The following is a 21520-nucleotide window of genomic DNA, read 5'->3' on the forward strand; positions in this document are numbered from 1 at the left end:
GAAATGAGCAGTATTACTGAATTCCAATTCTTCCCCCACAGAATTCTGGCCTGTAAATGTATTTTATAGAATGCATGTCTGTCAGTCTGTTGGGTCTCTGTGTAACATCCTAATGTACAAGCAGCATTATGGTTTATGAGAGCCTTTTCCATACTCTTAGAAATGAAGCTTCCTGCTCCCTGCAGAGTATCTGGTGAATCCCTGTGGGACTGTGTTGGTGTATCTGCACTACAAAGGTAGCTTGCTTTGCAGGTGACCACTGTGATGTGGCACAGTCTTCTAAAGTGTCTGTGCCCCTGTGCCTGCGTCTGGCCAGAGCTTTTCCAGCTCCTCTCTTGTTCCAATGACCTTGTCCTTGCTTAGGAGCCAGTGTTCTTCCAGCACAGCCTTTTCTTTTTACTGTAGCAGGTGAAGCAATTCCTAGAAGGACTTTAACAGTGCTCCAGCTGCTGCTCATCCCAGCTTCTGCTTGACTCTGTTAATTGCTCTGTGCATCCCTCTTCTTATCCGTATGCTTGGAATTTTGAACCTATATATCTACCTCATTTGTAGCGAACAAACTGACCTCATAAGAGAGTTGTTTTCTCCCTCCCCCTTCCTTCCCAATCTTTTTTTTTTATCTCCTAATGGCCTCTCAGCATCTAGATTTCTAGACATGAAAGATAAGTGTGTTTTCTTAACTCAGCCTGCACTGACAGCCTGATTCGACTGTGATGAGCATCTTAAGGGATGTCTGGATCACTAGAATGTACAGGTCTGTTGTAATTAGCTGCACGATTTTCTTGCTTTTGCCTCTTCTGTTTTGTTATGAACTTTTTAGCAGCAGACTCTTTCTACCAGTGCACAAACCGTAACATCACATGACGTTGACTTTACTCAAACCAGAAGATTTTTGTGCCAAGGTTGTAACATTGTATCATTACTTCATTGTATCTGTGTGAAAATTTTAATTTCACGCCCTGCGGACTTCACTGTCTCTGTGCACTCTGATCGTGTTGTTGCATAGAAGGGTAAGTCCCTGGGTCACATTCATTTTGTAGTGTATTTTTTTGAGGCTTTTTTTTTTAAAGTTCTGTTTCCTTTGAGAGATCTTGCTGTAAAGTTAGCTCAGGACTTCTGCCAGGAAAATATTTGCAAGCTTAAAGGGAAGATACTAAAACTATTTTTGTTAAGTTTTTTACAGTGTGGCTATGACAATCTTATTAAAAAAGGAAAAAAAAAACTATGTACAGGGTGTGGGCTACACTGCAATATATTTGCATGTGAATAGTTGTAAGTGACTTGGTGAAGTATAAGTTGTCATTTGTTGTAGTGACTTGTTCAAATGTATGATCTGGTTTCCCATAATCCTGGTTTTCATGAGTTGCAGACTTTTCTGGGCAGAAGTCCTTGGCTCATGTTTTGATTTGTTTCTGGAGATTCCTGGTTTGCAGGCATTGATTGGTATTTTAAACTGCTGTGTTTGTATGATGCCTGCACTGCATGGGTGGTAGGTCAGCATCAAGTCCTTGGTAGTCAGTCTTTGCCCTTTTGGTCTGTGTTGATGAACAGCCTCTTTGGGCAGCGTGTGCCAATGTTCAACAACTGACACAGCGAGAAAACTTTTTTACTTCCATTTGAATGGAATTTCCTGTATTTCAATTTGTGCCCATTACCTCTTGTCCTTTCACTGGGCGCTCCAGGGAAGAGCCTGGCTCCAGCTTCTTTCCTTGCCATATCAAGTATTTATCCCCTTTGGTGAGATTATCCCGAGCTGCATTTGCTCCAGGTTGAACACTCCCAGCTTTCTCACATTTTACTTTTGTGTCAGATACATCAAAGCCATAATATTCTTCATTGGGTCCATGTCTCTTACACTGGAGAGTCCAGCACAGGGCACAGTACTCCAGCTGTGTCCCACTGGTGCTGAGTTGAGGAGGAAGATCAACTCCCTTGACCTTCCAGCAGTTCTGGCCTTTGCTGGCTTCTGTTCAGGGGTTTTTTGTGTGTCACCACAAGTATCCAGATCCTTCTGCAAAGCTGCCTTCCAGCCAGTCAAACCTGCCATGTGCTGGTGCCTGGGGTTACTCCTCTCCAAGTACAGGACCAGGCAATTCCTGTTGTTACAGGTTGTGAGATGCTTGTGAGCCCATTTCTCCTTCCTGTTGAGGTCCCTCTCTGTTCACTTTCTGGCCTCACTCAGCCTAGAGTATATTCTGAAGGATATGGGAATGAGAGACTTAGCATCAGTTTCTTGAGCTGTTAAGTGCCCTGCCTTATTTTGTAGTGTATTAATGACCTTATGTAGTTTCTAACAGAATCATGGGCTGTTCGCAGGTGTGTGGTTATCGAAAAGTAATCCTGCAGCAGCCGAGATCATCTTTGCTAGTTACTGCTGGGAATGAACAAACTAAAATTTCACTTCCCTGCCCATCTGTTCAGCAGCTGAAAGTAGGTAATTTATCTCAGTGGGACACCTACCACCTGTGTAAAGTTTTTGAAAGAGGTTGTTAGCGTGTGATGACTATAGCCAAGGGACACCGGGCCTGGGCGCCTTGTGCTCTGTGCCTCACTGCTGTTTTTTCCTGTAGGGTGCCTTGCAACCTGGTACTTGCACAGTGCCAGACCTGCTCGGTGGCCGTGTCCCTGTGAAGCTGACAGGGGCTGTGCCTGCTCTGCCACACGACCAGCTCGGTGCCGGCGGCGTGCGGCTCCTTGCCAGCAGTGGCCCCTCTTTGACATGCTAAACCAGGCGCCACCAACACACCGTATTTTTTACAGCTACTGTTTTATCTCAGTGGCTCCTCTTGAATTATGTATCCTCATCTTTGATGTATGAAATCTCAGCTGATTTAAATATTACCCCAGAGAGTTCAGCACACCTGGAAATGGAACAGAGTGACAGATAGTCCCAGTCTTTCCATGCTGGAGCACCGAGTGAGAAGTTTTACAGCAGTTGGGTACTGGAATACAATTTTTATGAGAGCATTGTTTTTTCACATATGGTCTGCACCCAAGCAGTCAGTGCGTTGGGATGCCAAGTATTTGAGCTCAGTTGCAATGTTTGTTCTCAGGCAAATTGGAGGGAATTAGTTCATATAAAGAGCTGGTGCACAGGGAGATCATGGGCTGTTGTTCTGTTAGGAGCTGGGCACCAAATGTTTCTCTAGATAAGGTGCCCAAAATTGTGTGTGCCTGTCACTGGGAGGTGAGTAGAACTGAGCAAGTAAATGCAAATCGGGCTGAAAAGCAGTTGCTATCTGATGTCAGGCTTCTGAGCATGGTATGAAGATAAAAAACCAACTGAGTATAAGCTACATATATAATGTCAGCAAGATACAGAAATCACTGTGTATATAAACCGTAAGCACTCCAGCCTATGAAGCATGCTTCAGTTTCTTTTGTGTGTTGTGGTCACTCTGCTCCCTGCAGGAATTAGACTTCGGATGAAGTGCAAGAACCTATTCACCTCACTCATGCTAGCATAGCTGACATAAAGATATGCCAGTTACTATGTCATAAACAAAGTGATACCAGTTAAAAGCTGAGAACAAAAAGCAGAGCTCATTTCTAGTGCAGTCTGGTCTGAATAATGGGCTTTTTGCAAGACAAGCTGTATTCAGTCTTTATATTTTGACTGTTAATATACCTTATATTTAAATTCCTTTTGGTTTCTACCCAATTTCAACTTATTAGCTCTCCACCACACCTCACTATGTGGTTACTTTTGCCCTTTCTCTTTTTCTGCCTGTTCCCTACCAAGGGGCTGCTAGCACAAGCACAGGGTCTATCATCATGGTCTTGCTTCCAGGGATCAGAGGCTTGGGAGATGTTTGCATTTACCTCTGGAGTGCAATTCTGACTGATGGGTTCTTATCAGGGTTGTGAAGTCCATCCATCCAGTTGTCTGTTTCTGTTTTGAAGACCAAGCAACCATAAAGTTGAAAACGGTGTTGTATTTTTGGAATCTGAAATTTCAGACAATGCGTTTATGAATTATTCATGAGGAATGTGTTTTCAGTAATGTGCAGCATAAAATGGAATGAATGCGTATCCATACTTGCCCTGAACTCTCCAAAGTGCATGCTAATAAACAGAATGATAACCTACCATCACTTCTGCTCTGTAAGATTTACAGTGCAAGCACTTTTTTCTGTGGTTTAATTCAAGTCAGTTTGTCGAGTTAAAGCTCTAGTGTTTTGTTTTAAAGTACAACTTGGTGAGTGATTTTCTATTACTTGAAGAAATCTAACTGCTTTTTTCCCCCTTCTTTCAACCAGAGTTACTGTCTAAATTTTTCTAGTCAAGTTGGCATACAGCCACCCTAAATTATACTTTAATTCACAATTAGAAATGAAGTGGTAACCGTGCAGAGCAGCAAACCTTTCATTTAAAATGGCCATTATATAAGATCATGATTCTCCCAGATGATTAAGATATTGAAGAATAATTTAGATATCCTTAGGTTTTTAGCCATTTAGAAGTGCTGGGCTTATTTAATTTTTTAAGCCTCCCTGAAACAGCTTTTTCCATAATGACAGTAATGCAGGACTCTATATTATCACAACTTGATGTTTACTTGTATTTGAATTGTCTAATGCCAACTTGTTTTCACTGATATAGCTGACAGGGCAGAGATAATTAAGAAACAGAGAATTTGAGTGCTGGATTTGCTATTACACACTCCATGCCACAGCAGAAGAAATTAAGCTGACAAGCAGGAGAGGAAGGATCATGCAGAACCACAAGAAGAATTGCTGTTTAGGTACAGCAATTGACTGTATGTAAAATATTTAACCGGGATGGGGAGGATAAAAAGGAAAATAGAATGGTAGAATAAACTATTTCCAAGCATTCTGAGCCATCTTTTTCCCAAGGTACAAAATAGACAGCTTGCAATACTTACTCACCCCAGCACAAGAAATGGCAGGGACAAAAGCTAACCCCAGTGAAATGGTGGCAGAACTTCCATTGGCTTCCACAGGGTCACAGTTCCACCCCAATATGTACTTAAAATTACTGCAGTCTGATTTTGCTCCTCTGCTCAGTGAGATTTTAAATCTTGCACAGCTTCTCGCAGTTCTTGCCACAATGGTTAGAAAGTCAATGAAAGCTCACAGTTCAGTAACTAAATGACAAGGTAAGAAACTTTGGAATCATAAAAAGGGTATAAATGCTTGACCTAAAACTATGCAGATCTCCCAAAGACTGTACAACTGAAGCAAAAAGTTGATTTATTATCTGGCAGGCTGGGAATTTGGACTGAGCTTGCAAAAAAGACAGAGTGCTAACCCATGTAAATGGTGGTAGACTTAGCAAGCTGTATGTGGTGGGGGTTCTTTTTCCCCTAAACCATGCCCCTTAAAATTGTTTTTTAGTTATTTAATACCCACAAAGCTGTAGGGTGAGGTAGTCCCAGGTTTGCTGAAAGTGTGCTGGGAAGAAGAGATGAAAAGTGGAAAAGAAATCAAAAGTGGGGAGCAGCACTGAGACTGGCAGAGAGGAGGTGCAGGACTATACCATGAGTTACATATGCAATCCTTTGTCAGAAGCTTTAGTATATTGTAAAAGAAAAGGCACAATTTTGAAGATGATTCATTGAATTAGAGTTGACTTTGAAGGGAAGGATGCTTGGGGACAAACTGGTAAGAGTAAAAAAATTGAAAAGAAAGGCTCTTAAGGCAAGAGGTGTAGAGGGATGAAGTATGGCAGAAAAGATGATGACAGCTTAGTTTTGGCCCAGAACAATAAAGGGTGAAGATCTTGCTGAAGATGTGCTGTGATGATAGAGTGTTTAAAAGGAATAAAAGCTAAGTGTGCTCTGAAGTGCAAAGTTGTTATGTAATATCACAGCAGAATCAGGGCCCCAGGTGCTGTGCATACACCAAGGTTCATTTTCTGATCTGAAGAGCTTTCAGACTTGATGACACAGAAACGGCTGTGTGGGAGGGGAGAGAAGGACAATACAAACAGAGTGATTGCAGAAGGTGGTTGTTAAACTCTGTGGTAGTTACCTGGTTCTGTAATTTCTCTCTTTTGTACAAAAAACTTCATTCTAAATTATTCTTCTGTCACTGGCAGATCTGATTTAAAAGGTTTCTTTACTTCCCAGCACTCATGTTGTAGTTCACCCTCCCCCTTCCAGAATTATTACAACCTCAGTTATGCCAATTCAGCTGCAGCCTGCAGCCATACCTTGAAATAAATGATCTGTGGTGTTTCTTATTCTTGGTCTTTAGTTAGTTAGTTAGTTAGTTAGTATTTAACTACTAAAACCACACAGAGACAAAAATAATGAAGCAGCACTTTGAATTTTATTTGTCAGGTTGATAACAGGGCAGCAGTGTCTGAGTCCAATGGGGAAATAACAAAGGCTGAGTTACCAGCAGCAAAGAGGTAGGATAACTGGATGGGGAGCATTGAGATGGCAATGTGGAAAGGTGAGGAAAGCAGGTGTTGGTCTCTGAGGAGCAAGTAAGTGAAAATGTCCTGCTGTGTAGCAAGGAGGAATGAGAGCAGCAGTAACTCTTTGTTTCAGTAATGACAGCTGCTTGGATGCTACCATAGGTGAAACCAGGATGAAAACTGGGGGGAAGAAAATGTCTTTATCAGCCCTGCCTTAGGGCTCAAGTCTTTTCAGATGCTGTTGCTGGATCTGGTGTCCTTTAGAGCACTGGCACTGATTGGTATGCCAACAGCCAGGGGCAAACCAGAGACGACAGCCTCTTTCAAGTCCTCTTTGGTTCTTGTGTACTATACTGGGAAGGGAGAACATCCCAGAACCCTGCCAAGTGCATCACATTTCAGTTAGCAGACGTGTGATGCTGTTACTCAAGTCTGCTGCTTCTCTTCACATTCTCCTGTGCAAGGGCTGTAATCTCTGATGCTACTTTCCACAGAATTTGGTGATAATTGTTAGTAACCCAAGAAAAGGAGGCATTGAGTTCACTGCTCTGCAAGACCTAGAAGTAAGGGAGGGACCTGTGGTGCAAGGAAGCAGCAGCAGAAGGGCTGAATGTGCACCGACAAGCATTGCGTGAGTGCTGGAGGGAGCTGATCTCTCTCTTTCTGTGCAGCCCCTCTAGGGGATATGGTGCTTATTTCTGGGTGATTGCTTACTGGAAAAAAAATTGTCAAATATGGAAGTAGAGTGGCAAAATCTGTTGCAATGCTAGAGGTATTGATTTATTAGAGAATATTAAAATACGTGTGGCTCAGGTAAATGTTGACTGAGACTAGAGCAGAATGAAAAAATGTAACATTGTTTAAATACTTAAGGTGTATTTGCATCAAAAAAAGAGGACTGATTTCTCTGTTCTATGCCAATCTTTAGCCATAACTAATAAGGTGAAGTTTGGAGGAAGAAAACCCTCTTTGTTTAGGTGACTATCAGAAAGATGTTCTTATTCGTGACACATACCTTTCCCTCCCATCAAACTCTGGAGCAAAATTCATTGGACATTTGTGACACTTCCCATACTATTCTGTTCTCCTTAATGGTATGTTATATGTTTCCCACTGGGCTTTGGCTTACCTCTTTTGACTGTGTGCTCTTTTGGAGAGAGGAGTGCTCTTACAAGTGGTACTGGAGTTGGTCCCCCTGATCCTGATCAAGGCCCTTTAGGTTATACCGTGGCCCATAAATAAGTAATAATGGTAATGATAGCATGAGATATATTTGGCTGTGGAATGGCTTCCCAAGGAGAGTAGAGAGAGGCTGATTGTTAGCAACAAATGTGAGGAAGCACACTGCAGGGAGCAGTTCTGTCAGCAGGGAGAGGGCTGGATGGTCTAATAAGTCTTTTCCTTCTCTAGGTTATGATTCTGTGAATACTGCCTCGGAGAGCTCTCTAAAAGTCTCTGATAGTGTAAGCTCTCTATTACGTGGGTGTGGGTTTTACAGCACTCCAGGAGGCTCTTGCTGAGGACACTGTATAAATATATTCTGTTTTACATTGTATGATATATTTTAAATAAAAGGCTCAGATATTTTTTTAATTGCTTTGAAATATTCTGCAGTCTGATCTTTTTCTTTAAGAACTAAGAAACTCTGAAATGCTTTTGGAAGATACAGACCTGTTGGAGGTGAGAAGTATGTCTCCACCTGGATTTGTTTTAAATACATATATAGTATTGCCTCCTCCTGTATCCCACAGTGAAGTATCTGCTCTGAGTTCCAGCCTGTTGGAAAGTAAAATGGGAATCTTAGGCTGTCACAGTCCCTTTGTCTCTTAATTCTCAGTTTAATCGTGTTCCTTCTCTTGATTTTTCAGCCTCATGAATTGTCCTTCACTGTGTTGTGGTTTCTTTCAGTTTTGGTGTCTTGACATTCAGTACAGGGGAATATCCCCTCAGGGTGTGTTTTGGTCACTGAAGGTGCAGTTCACACATGAAGGACAAGCTTCCTTATCCTGATGTGGGGCCTTTCAGGGAATGACTGCAAAACCAGGTTCTCTTTCTCAGTTTTCTTTTCCTACCCATCCAGCCTCTAATGTTCATTGACATATTCAGCTCAGGTTTCCTGGGCCAAATAGCCTGATGGCTAAGACTTGGATTATTCTCACAGAGCAGGGAGTGAGGAAGAAAGAATCTGAGGTATCAGCTCAGCTCAGCCCTATGGATTTTCAAAAGGCATTTGCCAAGGTTCCACACCAAAAATTGCTAAAGAAGTCAAATTTCTGTAGGATTAGAGGACAGTTCCTTCTAGGGATTTACTGGTGGTTAAATGATAGCAAGCAAAGTGACTTAATATTCATTTTTTAGAGTTAGCAGAGGGATTTCTCCAGGAACTCACTGGCCTGGTTCTTCATCAATGACTTGGAGTGAGAAGTGAACAGCAAAATGTCTTGGGTGACCTAATAAATTCATGTGTTTAGATATTAAGTTCTTTCAGGTAGCCCAATGATATGTCAGTAGCAAACAACTCCAAAAAGGCAAATTAAAACAGAGTGAATGAAACTTTAATTTACTTGGAGAAGAGTCATCAACACTGTGCCTACATGATATTGAACTCAGAGCATGTGTTTAGGATTTGTGCAGTTCAAACCTTTCTGGAGTTTCTCAACAGCTTGTGGATACATAGGTCTTGCTTTACCCACATTTTGATTCTGCTTGGTCTTTGCCTCTCAAGAAAGCTGTAGTGGAAGCTAGGAAAGGTGTACAGAACAATTAATTTGATCAGCAGGATGAACCAATTTAAGGAGAGACCAAGAAGCAATGACTTTGGATAGGAAAAGACTGAGAAAATTATCAGGGGTGCAAGATTGTGAAGGTGGTGGATAAATTGAATGTGCAGCTGTTTCTTACCAGATTCCACCACGTGAAAGAGGCTTAACTGCAGTCAGTCCTTAAGGCAAAACTAGCAAGGTATTAAAACAGAAAACAGAATTATGTCTGTCAACAGCAGTGAACTTCCTGAGCTTGCTGTCACAGAACATGTTGGAAACTGCAGGTTGAAAAAACAGTTAGGCAAATTTATGGACAGTGGGTTGGTACATGGATGTTGAAAGGACAAGCCACGGAGATAATTTCTCATCCCTTTTGCTGTAATTGTGGATGCCAGACTAAAGATGGCAAGAAGTGCTTAGGACCCTTTATTTTGGGTTGAGTTCTTCCCTTCACGTGTAGAGCTTGGGCTAGCTTGGGTGATTGGCTGTTTCTTCCATTTAACCCCAGGTTGTATCAGTAGTGTGGTGTCTTCATGTTTCAGGTAGTTTGACTGCTCAGGCCACTTCTTATGTGCATCTGTTTTTCCTCCGCTTTTATTTGTCCTGTTTGTTCCAGTCAAACAGTGATTTGATATTTGCTCTATCATAACAATAAACTGTTTAATTTTCTATAAAATGGGTCTGTTCCCTACCCCTTGAATGTGGTTTTAGCTGTATTTAGCATTTGTAAAGTGCTCGGGGGCAGGTGGTGTTTTATGAATACAAAATAGTGTTAGGCTTTGTACTTAGGCACAGTACTGTACCGTAATTCAAAGGCAATTCATGTAACATTAGTAAATCACTTTGAACTTTATGTTGAAAATATAAGCAGTAGTATAAAAATAAACCTTTTTATTTCCTCTGGTATATACAGTTAAATAAAGTAAGCCTATACAGCTACAAAACTGTATTGCCAGTATGCTTTGTTGAAATGCCATCACCTTGCAAAGAGACATTCCATGTGTTTCCTACATGTTTATGGTTGGAGAATAAATTTTCAGAGACTGTAAATGAAAAGATGTCTCTAAATACAGTGATCAAATATTATCTGACACTGCTTGTTTAAAGAAATATACATATATTTTACTGCCAGAGTATTTATGACTCTAATAAGTTTAGTTATTTTGTCTCATAAGGAGATTCTCGCTCCTCCAAATATCAAACTTGTTGAAGTTGTGCTATATTTTTTCAGGAAGGAACAAATGGTATTAATAGCTTGATGGGAGTGTATGATATGAAAATAGAATAGTGTAGTTTAAAAATTGGACAATGTGTAAGAAATACAATATATTTTACCAGCAGTGGGAAATAGATAAGTATTAAAGATCCATTGGCATATCCGAAATGTCTAAATAAATAAACATCACTGTTCAGCCAGTTGAGGCAAGCAGGTCTTCAAGAGTGCTGTTCTTTCTAATGTCCTGCACAGTTATGTGTTCTGTGCATCACTCTTGCATAACCTGACCATTTTTTAGGTACTGTACATTGTGGGACTGTCTGAGCTCTGATTGCCCTGTAGGTTTTATCAGGAGGAATACCAAGTAGTTTCAGGTGATTTCTTACCAACCATCCTGGACATAAGTGGTCTTATGGTTCCCAGAGCATCAGCAGTATTTGTGTGGTTGTCATAAAAATGTGAAAGCCTTCCTTCCCATTCAGTTTGGAAACATGGGACAAAGTAAGATTCACCTGTAGGCGTTCAGAGAGCTGTGTTCCTACTGCTTGAGCAGCGAAAAAGACACACTGTGGAAAGAGGGATTTGGGACTGTGCCATCTTGTGTTTATTTTTGTTTTCCTCTTTAAAATGTGAATGGTTAATGATCTCTTCTGAATCATAATGGTTTATGATGTTTCCTGTTATCTTAGTGATAGACTAAAAAACTCTTACATTAAGAGTTATAAACTCTACTAGATACTTATTTAATTAAGAGCCAATGCTGAGAGTTTCTAATAAAATTTGCAAAAGGGTTTTAGAGGCTGAGGAGACAAAATTCTAACAGCCTGTTTTAGTAATGCAGAGGAGATGAAGGGAATGCTTTCACTGCACTGTGCAATGCCTGACCAGGGTGGATTTTGCTACCCAGGTCACAGTTGTGCTCTGACCCAACTGGACCAGCTTGATCCCAGTTGTACCAGCCTCCTAGACTGAGCATTTCTGTGCTGCTCTGTGAGATGTATTTGGAGTTCTATGTTGTACAATAAAAGCAAAGGTAAAAGTTCTTCACTGAAAGAAGAGCTTCAAAGCTTTCTATGGTCTAGTCTTCCTACTTTTGGCTCTATTCTCTTGCCTATGGCCCTGCCTTCCTTCTACTTTGTACTCTAGTTCTTAGTGTTCTGTCACCTGATGAATTTTTTGGAGACTTTAGAAGATTGCTTTCACCAAACTTTATCTGTCTAAATAGTTAGACTTCTAATGCAAACTTGTAGACCTTAGAAATTTTCGTCTCCCATGATGAAACATGCAGACTTTCAAGCTCATTAAAGTTAGATGAAAAAGTATACATCGGAGAAGTGTCAAAAAAAGAGATTATTTTCCAGTCTGTTGCAGAGATGCTGTGAGAGACTGGACTATTAATGATTAATGACTCATAACATTTGCCCATTTGCGGAGGTGCCAGGGTGCTTTGCGGAGGACAGGTTCACATCTCTCGAGGGAGGACGTGAGTTTTTGGGTGTACATGTGCTAGTCTGCATGAGACAGAAGAGGTGAACTATCACAGCCTGGATCCTGCAAGGCGAGATGGTGCTTCTTGCTATGCTAATTGCTCTTCCTTACATAACTCCCTCAGTTGTTAAACTGCCCTCTTCCTCCCAGAGAAGATCTGATGGAGCATTATTGGCTCAAATGAGAGGCAATCCCTGAGAAGGGATCATAAATTATCAAAGACTCCCTAAGTGCCCCCAGACTCATTTCTGGGCCCTTCCACCAGAGGAATGAAAGTTCCCCCCCACTTAGGGGAGGTATCTGGGCATTCCCACTGAGCCTGAGTATATTTTAACCCATTGGACTATGTGACATTTCATTTTAATCCACTCCAAGAGATCCATTAACAAGAACCTGGGTTACTCTCCCCTTGCTCACTGACCTTCCAGCACACTGGCAAATGTACCAAAAAAGTGAGGACAGACTGAATTATTACCATCCTTAAAGGGACAGTTGCCCATGCCATTTTCCCTCTGTTGGGAGGGCAAAACCTATGAAAGAAAATGTGAGTAAGCACCAGCACAGATGGGACATTTGGTTGCTTGGTTGAACATCTATACGTGATGAATTTCTATATGTGGCTTAACGTACAGTGCTGGTACTTCTGCAGAATGTTGGGATTTTTTTCTCCTCTGGAAGCAGTAACAACACAAAGGAACCCTTGGCCATTAGTTTCTTTTAAAAGAGCATTCACTATTCACAAACCAAGTTTGCAAAATCATTTTTCCTGTTTGAAATGTTATGACTCTTGTGTGGGTGATCCTGTAACTTTGACTTCACTGAAGCCATTAAGCGTTATAGTAATAATAAAGCCTGTTTTTACTTCTTTTTTTTTTTTTTTATTCAAGTCATGCAATGAATGCATACCCTGGTTTTAGAGAAAGTTGGATTCAAGCATTCTGACTTTGTCTTTTTAAATATTGGATTACAAATAAATTGTGTGAGAAAATTGTCTTTGCAAGTTTCAAACCATTCTAGGTGTACTCTGTTGCCTCCAGCCAGATGCTGTCTGATGTTGCTTAGACGAACCCAGCAAACCATTATCCTGGGATTAAACACTAAATACCTGCAAGGAGCATTCTCTTTATCAGATAGTGCTCTGTTAGCAGAGTTCATTCACTTTATTGCATATATAACTATGGTGTCAAATAGACTGATTTACAACACCTGGTCTTTTACATAATCTTTGCTATTTGCTGCGCATGTAATCTGCCAAATCATTTAGGTTTCCTGATAGCAGAAATGCTGTAAAACTTAGATAAACTTGCAGAAGAAATGAACTGGAAGGTACTGCTAAAATCTGGGGCCTGCACATTTGCTGTAAATGCACTGGCTGGTTTGGTTTCCCCTGCCTAATCTGTGATTGCATGTGGCTGCTGGACAAATTGAAATTTTATGATAGCACTACCGTCAGAGGAGATAAGCATTTGTATGCTAGACTAGATTAATCTAAAAAGAAGTTTTAGGTGTGGCTAATGCAAGCAGTGTGTGTGTTAACTGGGTTTCTTTGGGGTTCAAACCATATGTGTGTATCTATATAGCGTTTAGTCTTAAACTTTCTCCATGTGAAAAATCTCATATATCTGTGCACTAGTTCTTGCTATCAGTGCAGCTCATTCCATTTTATGTTGGAAATATCTTTGAGGAGTTTCAGTTTTTAAAGGGTACTTCCTGAATGATAGTACAAACAACAGATTTCTCTAAAATTATCTGGTTTGGCTACCCAAAACTCCACATCCTTCTGAACTTTTTTGTTAGGGTAACTAAAAGACATCACGTTTGCTTAGGGTTAGCCATGAACAAGATCCAGTTGAAACAAAAGCTGTACTTTTTCATTTTGAGCCACTCATATTTTGCTACTTAGATAATAGAAAGAAAAGCTTAAAATGTGGAAAAGAAATTTGCAAATTAGCTTTTTGATTGTGAGTGAGATTAAATCTAACACATCTTCAGGAAAATAAAACAACCTGTAGTCAAACAGGAGAGAGCCCTGCTAGGCAGTAGTGTCAAGTCAGACTGTATTAGAAATGACACTGAACATCAGATTGGAAGAAACAATAAAAATTGAAAGAAATAGCTTTTATAGCATAACTTCAGTAGTCACTATTAGCATTGGTATTAACCCATCAGTGCCTCTGCTAACTCCTTTGAGCTGAGGGAGTTGTTCTGTGTCTCAGATACAACAATGAATTACCCTGTCATGTCAGGCACTGGAATGGGCTCCCTGGGAAGGCGGTGGAGTCACCATCCCTGGTGGCTTTCAGGAAATGAGCACGCACGGCACCCGGTGCTCTGGTCTGGTTGGCAGGGCAGTGACCAGTCAAATGTTGGACTCGATGGCCTTGGAGGCCTTTTCCAGTCTAAATGATTCTGTGATAGTGTTCTGGTGATGGATAGGATGTAGCACTTACTTGTGGAGATCAAGAAGGGTGTTTTTCATGGCATGGCTAGTTCAGGGTGGGAAAGCCTTTTACCTGCTGCTGCTGCTGCACAAGGCTGTTGGACAGCACAGGTGGGAGTCTGCCTTTAGGAGGTACATGGGCCACTGCTAATCTCTCACATCCATAAGCTGCTATAGATGTTTGTTCTTAAGGATTTTTCGTCCCATTTGAGTTGAGAAACCTACAGCTGTCTTAGTTGCTTAGTCTTTCTAGGTTCTTACAGTCACAAAAGTAAAAACAGAGGCTTTTCTCAAAGCAGAGACCAGTTTGACATGTTTCCTCATGCTATAGATGAACTATTTGCTTACAAGAGAGATACCCTATGGATCCAATCACCTGTGCTGATAATTTCATTTGGATGAATAATGTGAATAATGTTTTGTGCATGGAAGCCTTTGAGGGTTGGGAAGATCAGGCAGGTTGGTGCTAACAACAGCATGGAACAAAGGGACTTTTAGGTAAAACTCTGGTGTGATATCTCTTATATATCACTGAGAGATTGCTGGAGAACAGGCTCCCTAGGGAAGCAGTAGAAATGGTATTGTTTAAGACATTTAAAATTGGACAGGAGGAAATATATTGTAATGATCAATCCTGCGCTGGTATTTAGATCAAGTCTTGTCTCCTGTGAATATTAATAGAAAGTCTCTGTCTCAAGTACCTGCCATTATTCAGTGAGCATTGCCAGATCACATTGGCTTGCAACCTTCCCTCATGTCTGTACTTTTACTTAAAGGACAACCTGAGTGATGCTTAGCACCTTTGCCTTTTCTCTTGGTGTCTCAAGTGTTGATTCTGTATTGCCTTGCTTAGATTCTATTCCTTCACTGCTTCCACCAGACAGACTCCATATAGTACACAGAGATTTACAGGAAGCACATGTAGTTTGTGGTAATAATAATAATAATAAAGTCTCCTGCTGTTTTCAAATCCCTGAGAAACTAAATCAAGTGTAGAGGTCTATTCAAAAAAAAGAGTGCAGCATGTGTATAAGTCACTTTACCAGTGTGGGTCTGCCTTGTTTGGTGTATTTGGCTGTCATCTCTCTGAGGTCTGTGTTCAGTCTCCAGAGTGCAACTAAGACATTACACACCTCAAAAGGAAAAGCTGATGAAACAGCCTAAAATAACCTGAGCACCCATGCTTTGCTTGCCTCTTTTTCAGTAGCTCTGTGTTGTCATTACTGACAGGAGTCCATACAGCAAAATGCATTCTGTGCCAGTGGCCCCTGTCAAACAAATCTAGGACTGGTCTGATTTATGGAGGCTGGAAAACTGGATGCAATTCCTGCACGGTGCTGTGATCTTAACAGAGCTCTGTTTTCTTGGTGTGTTTCTGTAGGTACCAAGCCTCTCTTCTTGGCCTGGTGGAGTCTGTGAGCCCAGTATCAGCTCCAGGACAGCTCTGCTGGGAACCTTGTGACAGGAACAAACCGCACCTGCCCTGCTGCGTGAGCCACAGGCTGTCCTCCTCCTGGTGCCAGAGCCCCTGCAGCCCCAGGAGCAGAGCAGATGAGCTGGAGGAGAGTCGGCTCCTCGAGGAGATCTTCTTCATTTGACACTGCTCCTAGGTCTACACCTCCTCTGAAATTATTGGAGTGATCACCGCTTGTTTTCCCTCTTCTAAAACATAGCTAATTAGCATCCAGGTTCATTTTGGATTTAGTGATCATGATGCAAGTATATTGTTGGGGTATGCCAATCAGAAAGTGTTAACTTTTTTCCTAAACCTTTCATGTGCCAAGTAATCAATTTACAATAGCATTTTTTTAAAATCTACAACATTTTCTAATACATTGAAGTCACAGTTTTGCCAGCTTTATATCGGAAGTATATTTCATTATTGATTTTTTTTGTTCTAAAGCAGTTTGCAAGAACTGCCTAACATTCAACAACCAGCATGTTCAAAGTAGATTATTTTCTAATTAAACAAGTCTGTTTAAAACCTGGCATATTATAAAGGTACAAGCACTTTAGTACTTTTTCACTGATTTTATGATCTGCTTTTTCCTTCAACATTCTGATATTTAACACACTGAGTTTTTAGGGGATCTATCGTAAGCTCAACACTGTACAGTGTCTGATAATGTTAATAGATGATGTTGCAGGTTGATGTACTAGGCACAGGTTTGAATTATATTCCTGTTTAAATCAGTGCTATTTGACAGAGTTTATGTGCTGGGTAATGTAACCCTGAAACAGCAGAACAGAGTCAGACATCGTAGAGATCCAAAACCTATTTGATGTACTTTTCAAGATGAAATACATAGTAGTGCTAGCACAAGAGCAGTCTTAAGACATTTTCACTAACTTGCACTATTTTGATCCTGCATCCAGACTCCATTGTAAATAAGACAAATCAGTAATTATTTCCACTAGCAGCTCACAATACACACTTTCCTGCCAGCTTTAATTATTCATGCTGTATCTATTTCAGTTTATTTAAATGCATTTCCATCTACTGCATGTACTTGGTTATTTAAAGAAATGTGCCGAATTGGTAAAAATGACTGCACATTACAGGATTAATGGTCATTTTCTCCACAATGCAGTGTTCATATTTTATTGTAACAGTAGCCACCGGCATGTGTTCCTAGAAATATGAGACTAAAATACTCATTTTGCACAGTAAAATTGCAGCAAGGGAAAGGTAGAATTGATCTAGTACGGGCAAGTTCTAGGCCATTTGCTCCCAAACACCACTTCATGGGCCAGTACTGCTCCTCAGACAGTCTCTTTAGGCAACCCTGCTTATCGTAATGGCTGGGTTGAGTTGCTGTACTGATGCTTGGGGTATGGCTGCTGCCTGCCTCCCCATGCTGCTCCTGTGCAATGTGTGATGCTCTGCAGGGTGGATCTCAGACGAGAGCACCGCAGCCCCTGGCAGCACCATGCTCCATCAGTGAAACAAAAAGAGAGAGAAGGGGAAGAGGAACCTCAGGTTACTTTGGGCTGCTTCATTCAGGCCCAGTCTTAATCACAAATTAGGTGATATCCTTTCTGTGCATCCCAGCTGAATTTTAAAAGCTGCTTGGAGGAGTTTAAAGGAGGAAAGCAGCATTGCTGGACCAGAAAATTATTACTGTGGCAAGTCCCTGCGTGGTCTGTCCTGCTTTTAGTGAGGTGTTACAGTTTTATGGAATATGTCCATCTGCTTTTGAATGTCCCTCTTGTTCTACTCCCTGAGCCTGTGAAGGCCCAGGTATCTGCTAAGGGCCCCAAAGATGTATTCAGTGCCCTGAGTCAGGTAGAGCAGATAGGAACATAAGTTTTCTTATTCTGTTGGCTGAGTAGTGTGCTGCTTAAAGAGGGCAGGAAAAAGTAGGAGAAAGAAGAGAAAAATATACAAGGACCAGCAGGAAATTTGGGGATAACCGTCACACAGATCTTAGAGTTTGGTGTTGTTTCATGGTGTTTTTTTAGCTTTGCTGGTGTTTTTCTAAGTGTTGGCATTTATAGAGAAAGAGTTCTCTGATTTCACTCCAATTGCTTCTTGTCTCTTTTCCAGTTTGACTGAAACTTTAATTGCCTTTTCTGATAAATGCTAACTGACCTTTCAAAACAGCAAAAAACTACGTGTATATTTCTTGAAAGGTGCCTTTGTGTTGAGAACACTCCATGGGAGCATTCTGTTCTTTGATTCTTTTGTGGGTGCCAATATTTAATGCTTTGAGATTTCTTATGATCATTTAAAAAATTCTACTTCTCAAGGTGACTTTTGGCTTGAATCTATATTTTTTGGTTGTAGCTCTTTTTAAAAGGACATTGTCAGGGTTGTGGGCTCTATGCTGAAGGTGCTGTCTGTCAGTCAGACCTATACAGGGGGCACACCTTTGTGAATCAAAGTTTTCTAGTAAAAGATGGTTGAAATCCCTGATGGGTGAAGAGCTGTATGCTTTAACTCTCTATGAGATGTGGACAAAAGAAACAAAAGCTATTAATTTCATAGACCCTGTGGAAAGTAATTTTTTATAATGCTGGCTCTTGGTCTAGTTATCAGCAGTACATTAGGAATAGTGTTTAGCAGTCAGTGCAAGCAAAGATATTTTGCCATGAGGCACTACAAAGTTGAAGTTATTAAAATATTTATAGCCTTAGGAAAAAAAAATCAATGATTGTCAAATAGGAAAGGACAAAATCAGTAGCTGGTACTGGGAGGGGAATTGTTTTCCATCTGCTAAAACAGTAGAGGAAATGCAAAAATTAAACTAGCAAAAGCAATGACATGACAGTGTCCTTTTAAGTTTGAGCTTCTCTATTGGGAGCTGCTGCTGGGGAGTTGGTCCAGCATAGACTGTTTGTCCAGAGTGTTCCCAGTGAATATCCTTCAGGGGCACATCAGGCTGTGTTTTCCATGGGGCTTTGTGGAATAACACGACTGCTGCTAAGGCTCCTACCCACGCCTTCAGTTTGTGTCCTTCCCTTGTGGTTCATGCACACACACTTGCTGGCTGTTTGTGTAGTTATTGCTTTTGAGCACCTTGCACATCACAGACCTGTAATAATCACACCCTTTTCATTTCTAGCCTTTCCAGCTTGCTGTTGAATCTCATCTTGAGCACGTATTTATATGTGTATGTGAGGTCTTAATCTAATAAATTATCTGGGGGTTTAATTTATTCTTCCAGACTTTTATTTGGCTTATCTTCTGATTTTTGTCCAGCTCAGCTGTCAATACTGCCATTGACAATGTATTCCACCTCCCACAACATCACATCATACTATGTTCTGAGTCTCCAGTGTGCTAAGATACATGAAGAATTTGTTTTAAGCCTTCTCTTCCTCTCCAGGACATGGGTCTTACTGTGAGAAGGAGCAAAGGCTCCATTGGAGCATGAAGTAAGAGAGAGGTCTCAAAATACAAAGGAGAAGAGAATTGAAGAGCCAGCACCATGTTTTGGGACAAAAAAGTTAATTAAAGAGTAAGGAAGAAAGGATGGAGGTGAAGGCAAGAAAGGACAAAGATGCAAGGTAGATAACTGTACCAAAGGTGGAGATGAAGTGGGAGTGAGCCAGAGGGCAGGGACATATTCTAAAACTAGAATAAGCAGGTGAAGGACAATTGTGTGCTTGTATCTTAAAGTGAGAAATGTTTTCAAACACTTGTTCCCATAAGAGCCTTATGACTCCACACCCTTTTCCAAATCATGTTCCTGCATTTGAGGAGCTACTGTCCAAGGCATGCTTGGCAAATGAGGGAAAGAAGGAAATTACCTTGACCTAGCTTTAGCATCTCCCCTTTAGAGCAGCTGGGCAGGGAGGCCAGAGCACATGGAGAGCAACTGTGCAGAACCCAGGTATAACCCAGGACATGGACTGAACTTAAATGCTTGCAGGGGATGGGGACTTAGATGGGCGAAGAACAGGAGACTGGAGAGCAAGAATCAGAATAAACAAATAAAATTTGCAGTGATCCAATGAGCTGTGGAAGTTTGGTTTTAAGGAAGGAGAGAAATGAGCTTAGCTGCACTTCAGAGAGATTGAGCCTGAGATATCCAAAAGACAGCCCTTGAAAGTGCATGTGAGCCTGGGGTTAAACTCTAGAAGTTGCAGCAGAGATTTCTCAGATATGACCTCCAGGCTGTGTTTGAATTTGTACCATCTGTGGGGGAGAGAGCACAGCCTGGTTAGTTAGAAACCTTCTTTTTCACTGTTACTAAATTTATGAAATTGTGTGCTAATTAGTGTATGATTTATAAATTTACATAACTGCATGCTACATAAGACAACACAGAATATTGAATGAGGTGATTTAAACCAGCAAAAGCAATGTAGTCTGCTCTGACTGGGTGGCTTTCCTCTGGAAAATGCCTCCCCCATCTAGACCTGCTCCTGCATCACTGGAAGGCTTGTCTGCTCACAGTGACAATAAATGTTTTACAATATTGTGACTCCATGTAGCTGAGAGACATCTAGCTCAAGCATCTTTGGCATAGCTGTGCAGCAGAGCTTTCATGGGGATCCCTGACTAGGGTGTTTGAAAGCAGAATTCAGATAAAAAACAGCAAGAAACCCAACTTGGCCTGGCCAGAGTTGGTGCTTGAGGAGTCCTGCATTTGTTAATGGGGAGTGGAAGAGCATCCCAGCTGCAGGAAAGGGATGGGCTGGAGGGGAAACTGGATTTGTTTCCTAGCTCTGGGCAAGCCAATTTGCCTCCCTTCACAGGGTTCTGTGGGTTCTGTGCTGAACTGTGTTTAGCACCACATCTCAGAGGGGCTGTGGCCTATATCGGCACCCACAGCAGAAGGCACTGGAGGTATCCACCAAAATATGTCTGTGAACTGTAATCTGTAAGAGCAGAAATATATGGGGCACACATTCCTATTGAACAGAAGCTGAAGCTCTCAGGCTTCATGTATTCTGAGGCTTGAAGGAAGGCTTGAAGGCATTGGGGAGCTGAACTGGAGAAACTCAGATGTCTCTAAGAGGTGGGGTCCTGACATCTGTGAGGTGAGAGATGCCCAGGTGGTCCCAGCAGATGACCTAATCCATAAGCTGCAGTGAGAGCCAAGTTTCCTTGATTCAGGATTCATCCTGAGTATGTAAAACAAATTAATTTCCACTCAGAGCATGCAATAACCAGTGTGAGTTCATTTTTTTCTGGTCCACTATCTGCAGACAAGAGGAAAGTGAAAAGCTGAGAAAAGGTATATTTCCTGGTGCTTACTGGCAACTACAATAAAACCTTGAAGCATGGGTTTGATTAAAGCAGCTGCCCAAACACAGTGTTGAGTATTGTGAACATTAAGAACAGAGTGGGAACTTCTCCCCTCCACCTGATAATGAAGAAAAGGACAAGATGAATTCACAGACATAAAATCTAGTTCATTCTTGAATTAGAGATGACTATGAGACAGTTGCGTTGAAATTTTAGAAGTGCCTTGTCAAAATCTTCCAGCAATTACTCTTTCTGCTACAAAACTGCCTTATTCTGAGGCTGATGTTATCTCAAAACTGCCTTATTTTGAGGCTGAGGTTATCTACTTGAATTTTCAGCTGCTAGACTTTGTTGTGCCTCTAGAAGCAGGATTACAAAGTTGCCGTATAGCCAGACTGAGTACCTCAAAGGGAGTCATAAACTCCTGGTTGAGCCTTCTCTTTGTTGAGATGGCCTTGTGTCCTAATTTTTTTTTCAGCCTCTGGATGATTTGGAGGGCCTATTTCTGAACATTTATGCATCTTGAAAGGTTT

At 41.2% G+C, this 21520-nt stretch overlaps 1 protein-coding gene across 1 annotated transcript in view; it reads left to right on the forward strand.

Annotated features, from left to right (window-relative positions):
• Positions 1-19457, forward strand: part of KIAA1328 (KIAA1328 ortholog) — a 172153-nt gene extending 152696 nt beyond the window's left edge. Inside the window, exon 11 of the mRNA XM_059493161.1 lies at positions 15672-19457. Within this exon, the coding sequence (XP_059349144.1) occupies positions 15672-15888 (217 nt within the window). The 3' untranslated portion in view covers positions 15889-19457. The remainder of the gene's footprint in view (positions 1-15671) is intronic.
• The last annotated feature ends 2063 nt before the right edge of the window (positions 19458-21520 follow it).

The sequence above is a fragment of the Ammospiza nelsoni genome, chromosome Z, assembly GCF_027579445.1.
Source record: "Ammospiza nelsoni isolate bAmmNel1 chromosome Z, bAmmNel1.pri, whole genome shotgun sequence".
Lineage (NCBI taxonomy): Eukaryota > Metazoa > Chordata > Aves > Passeriformes > Passerellidae > Ammospiza > Ammospiza nelsoni.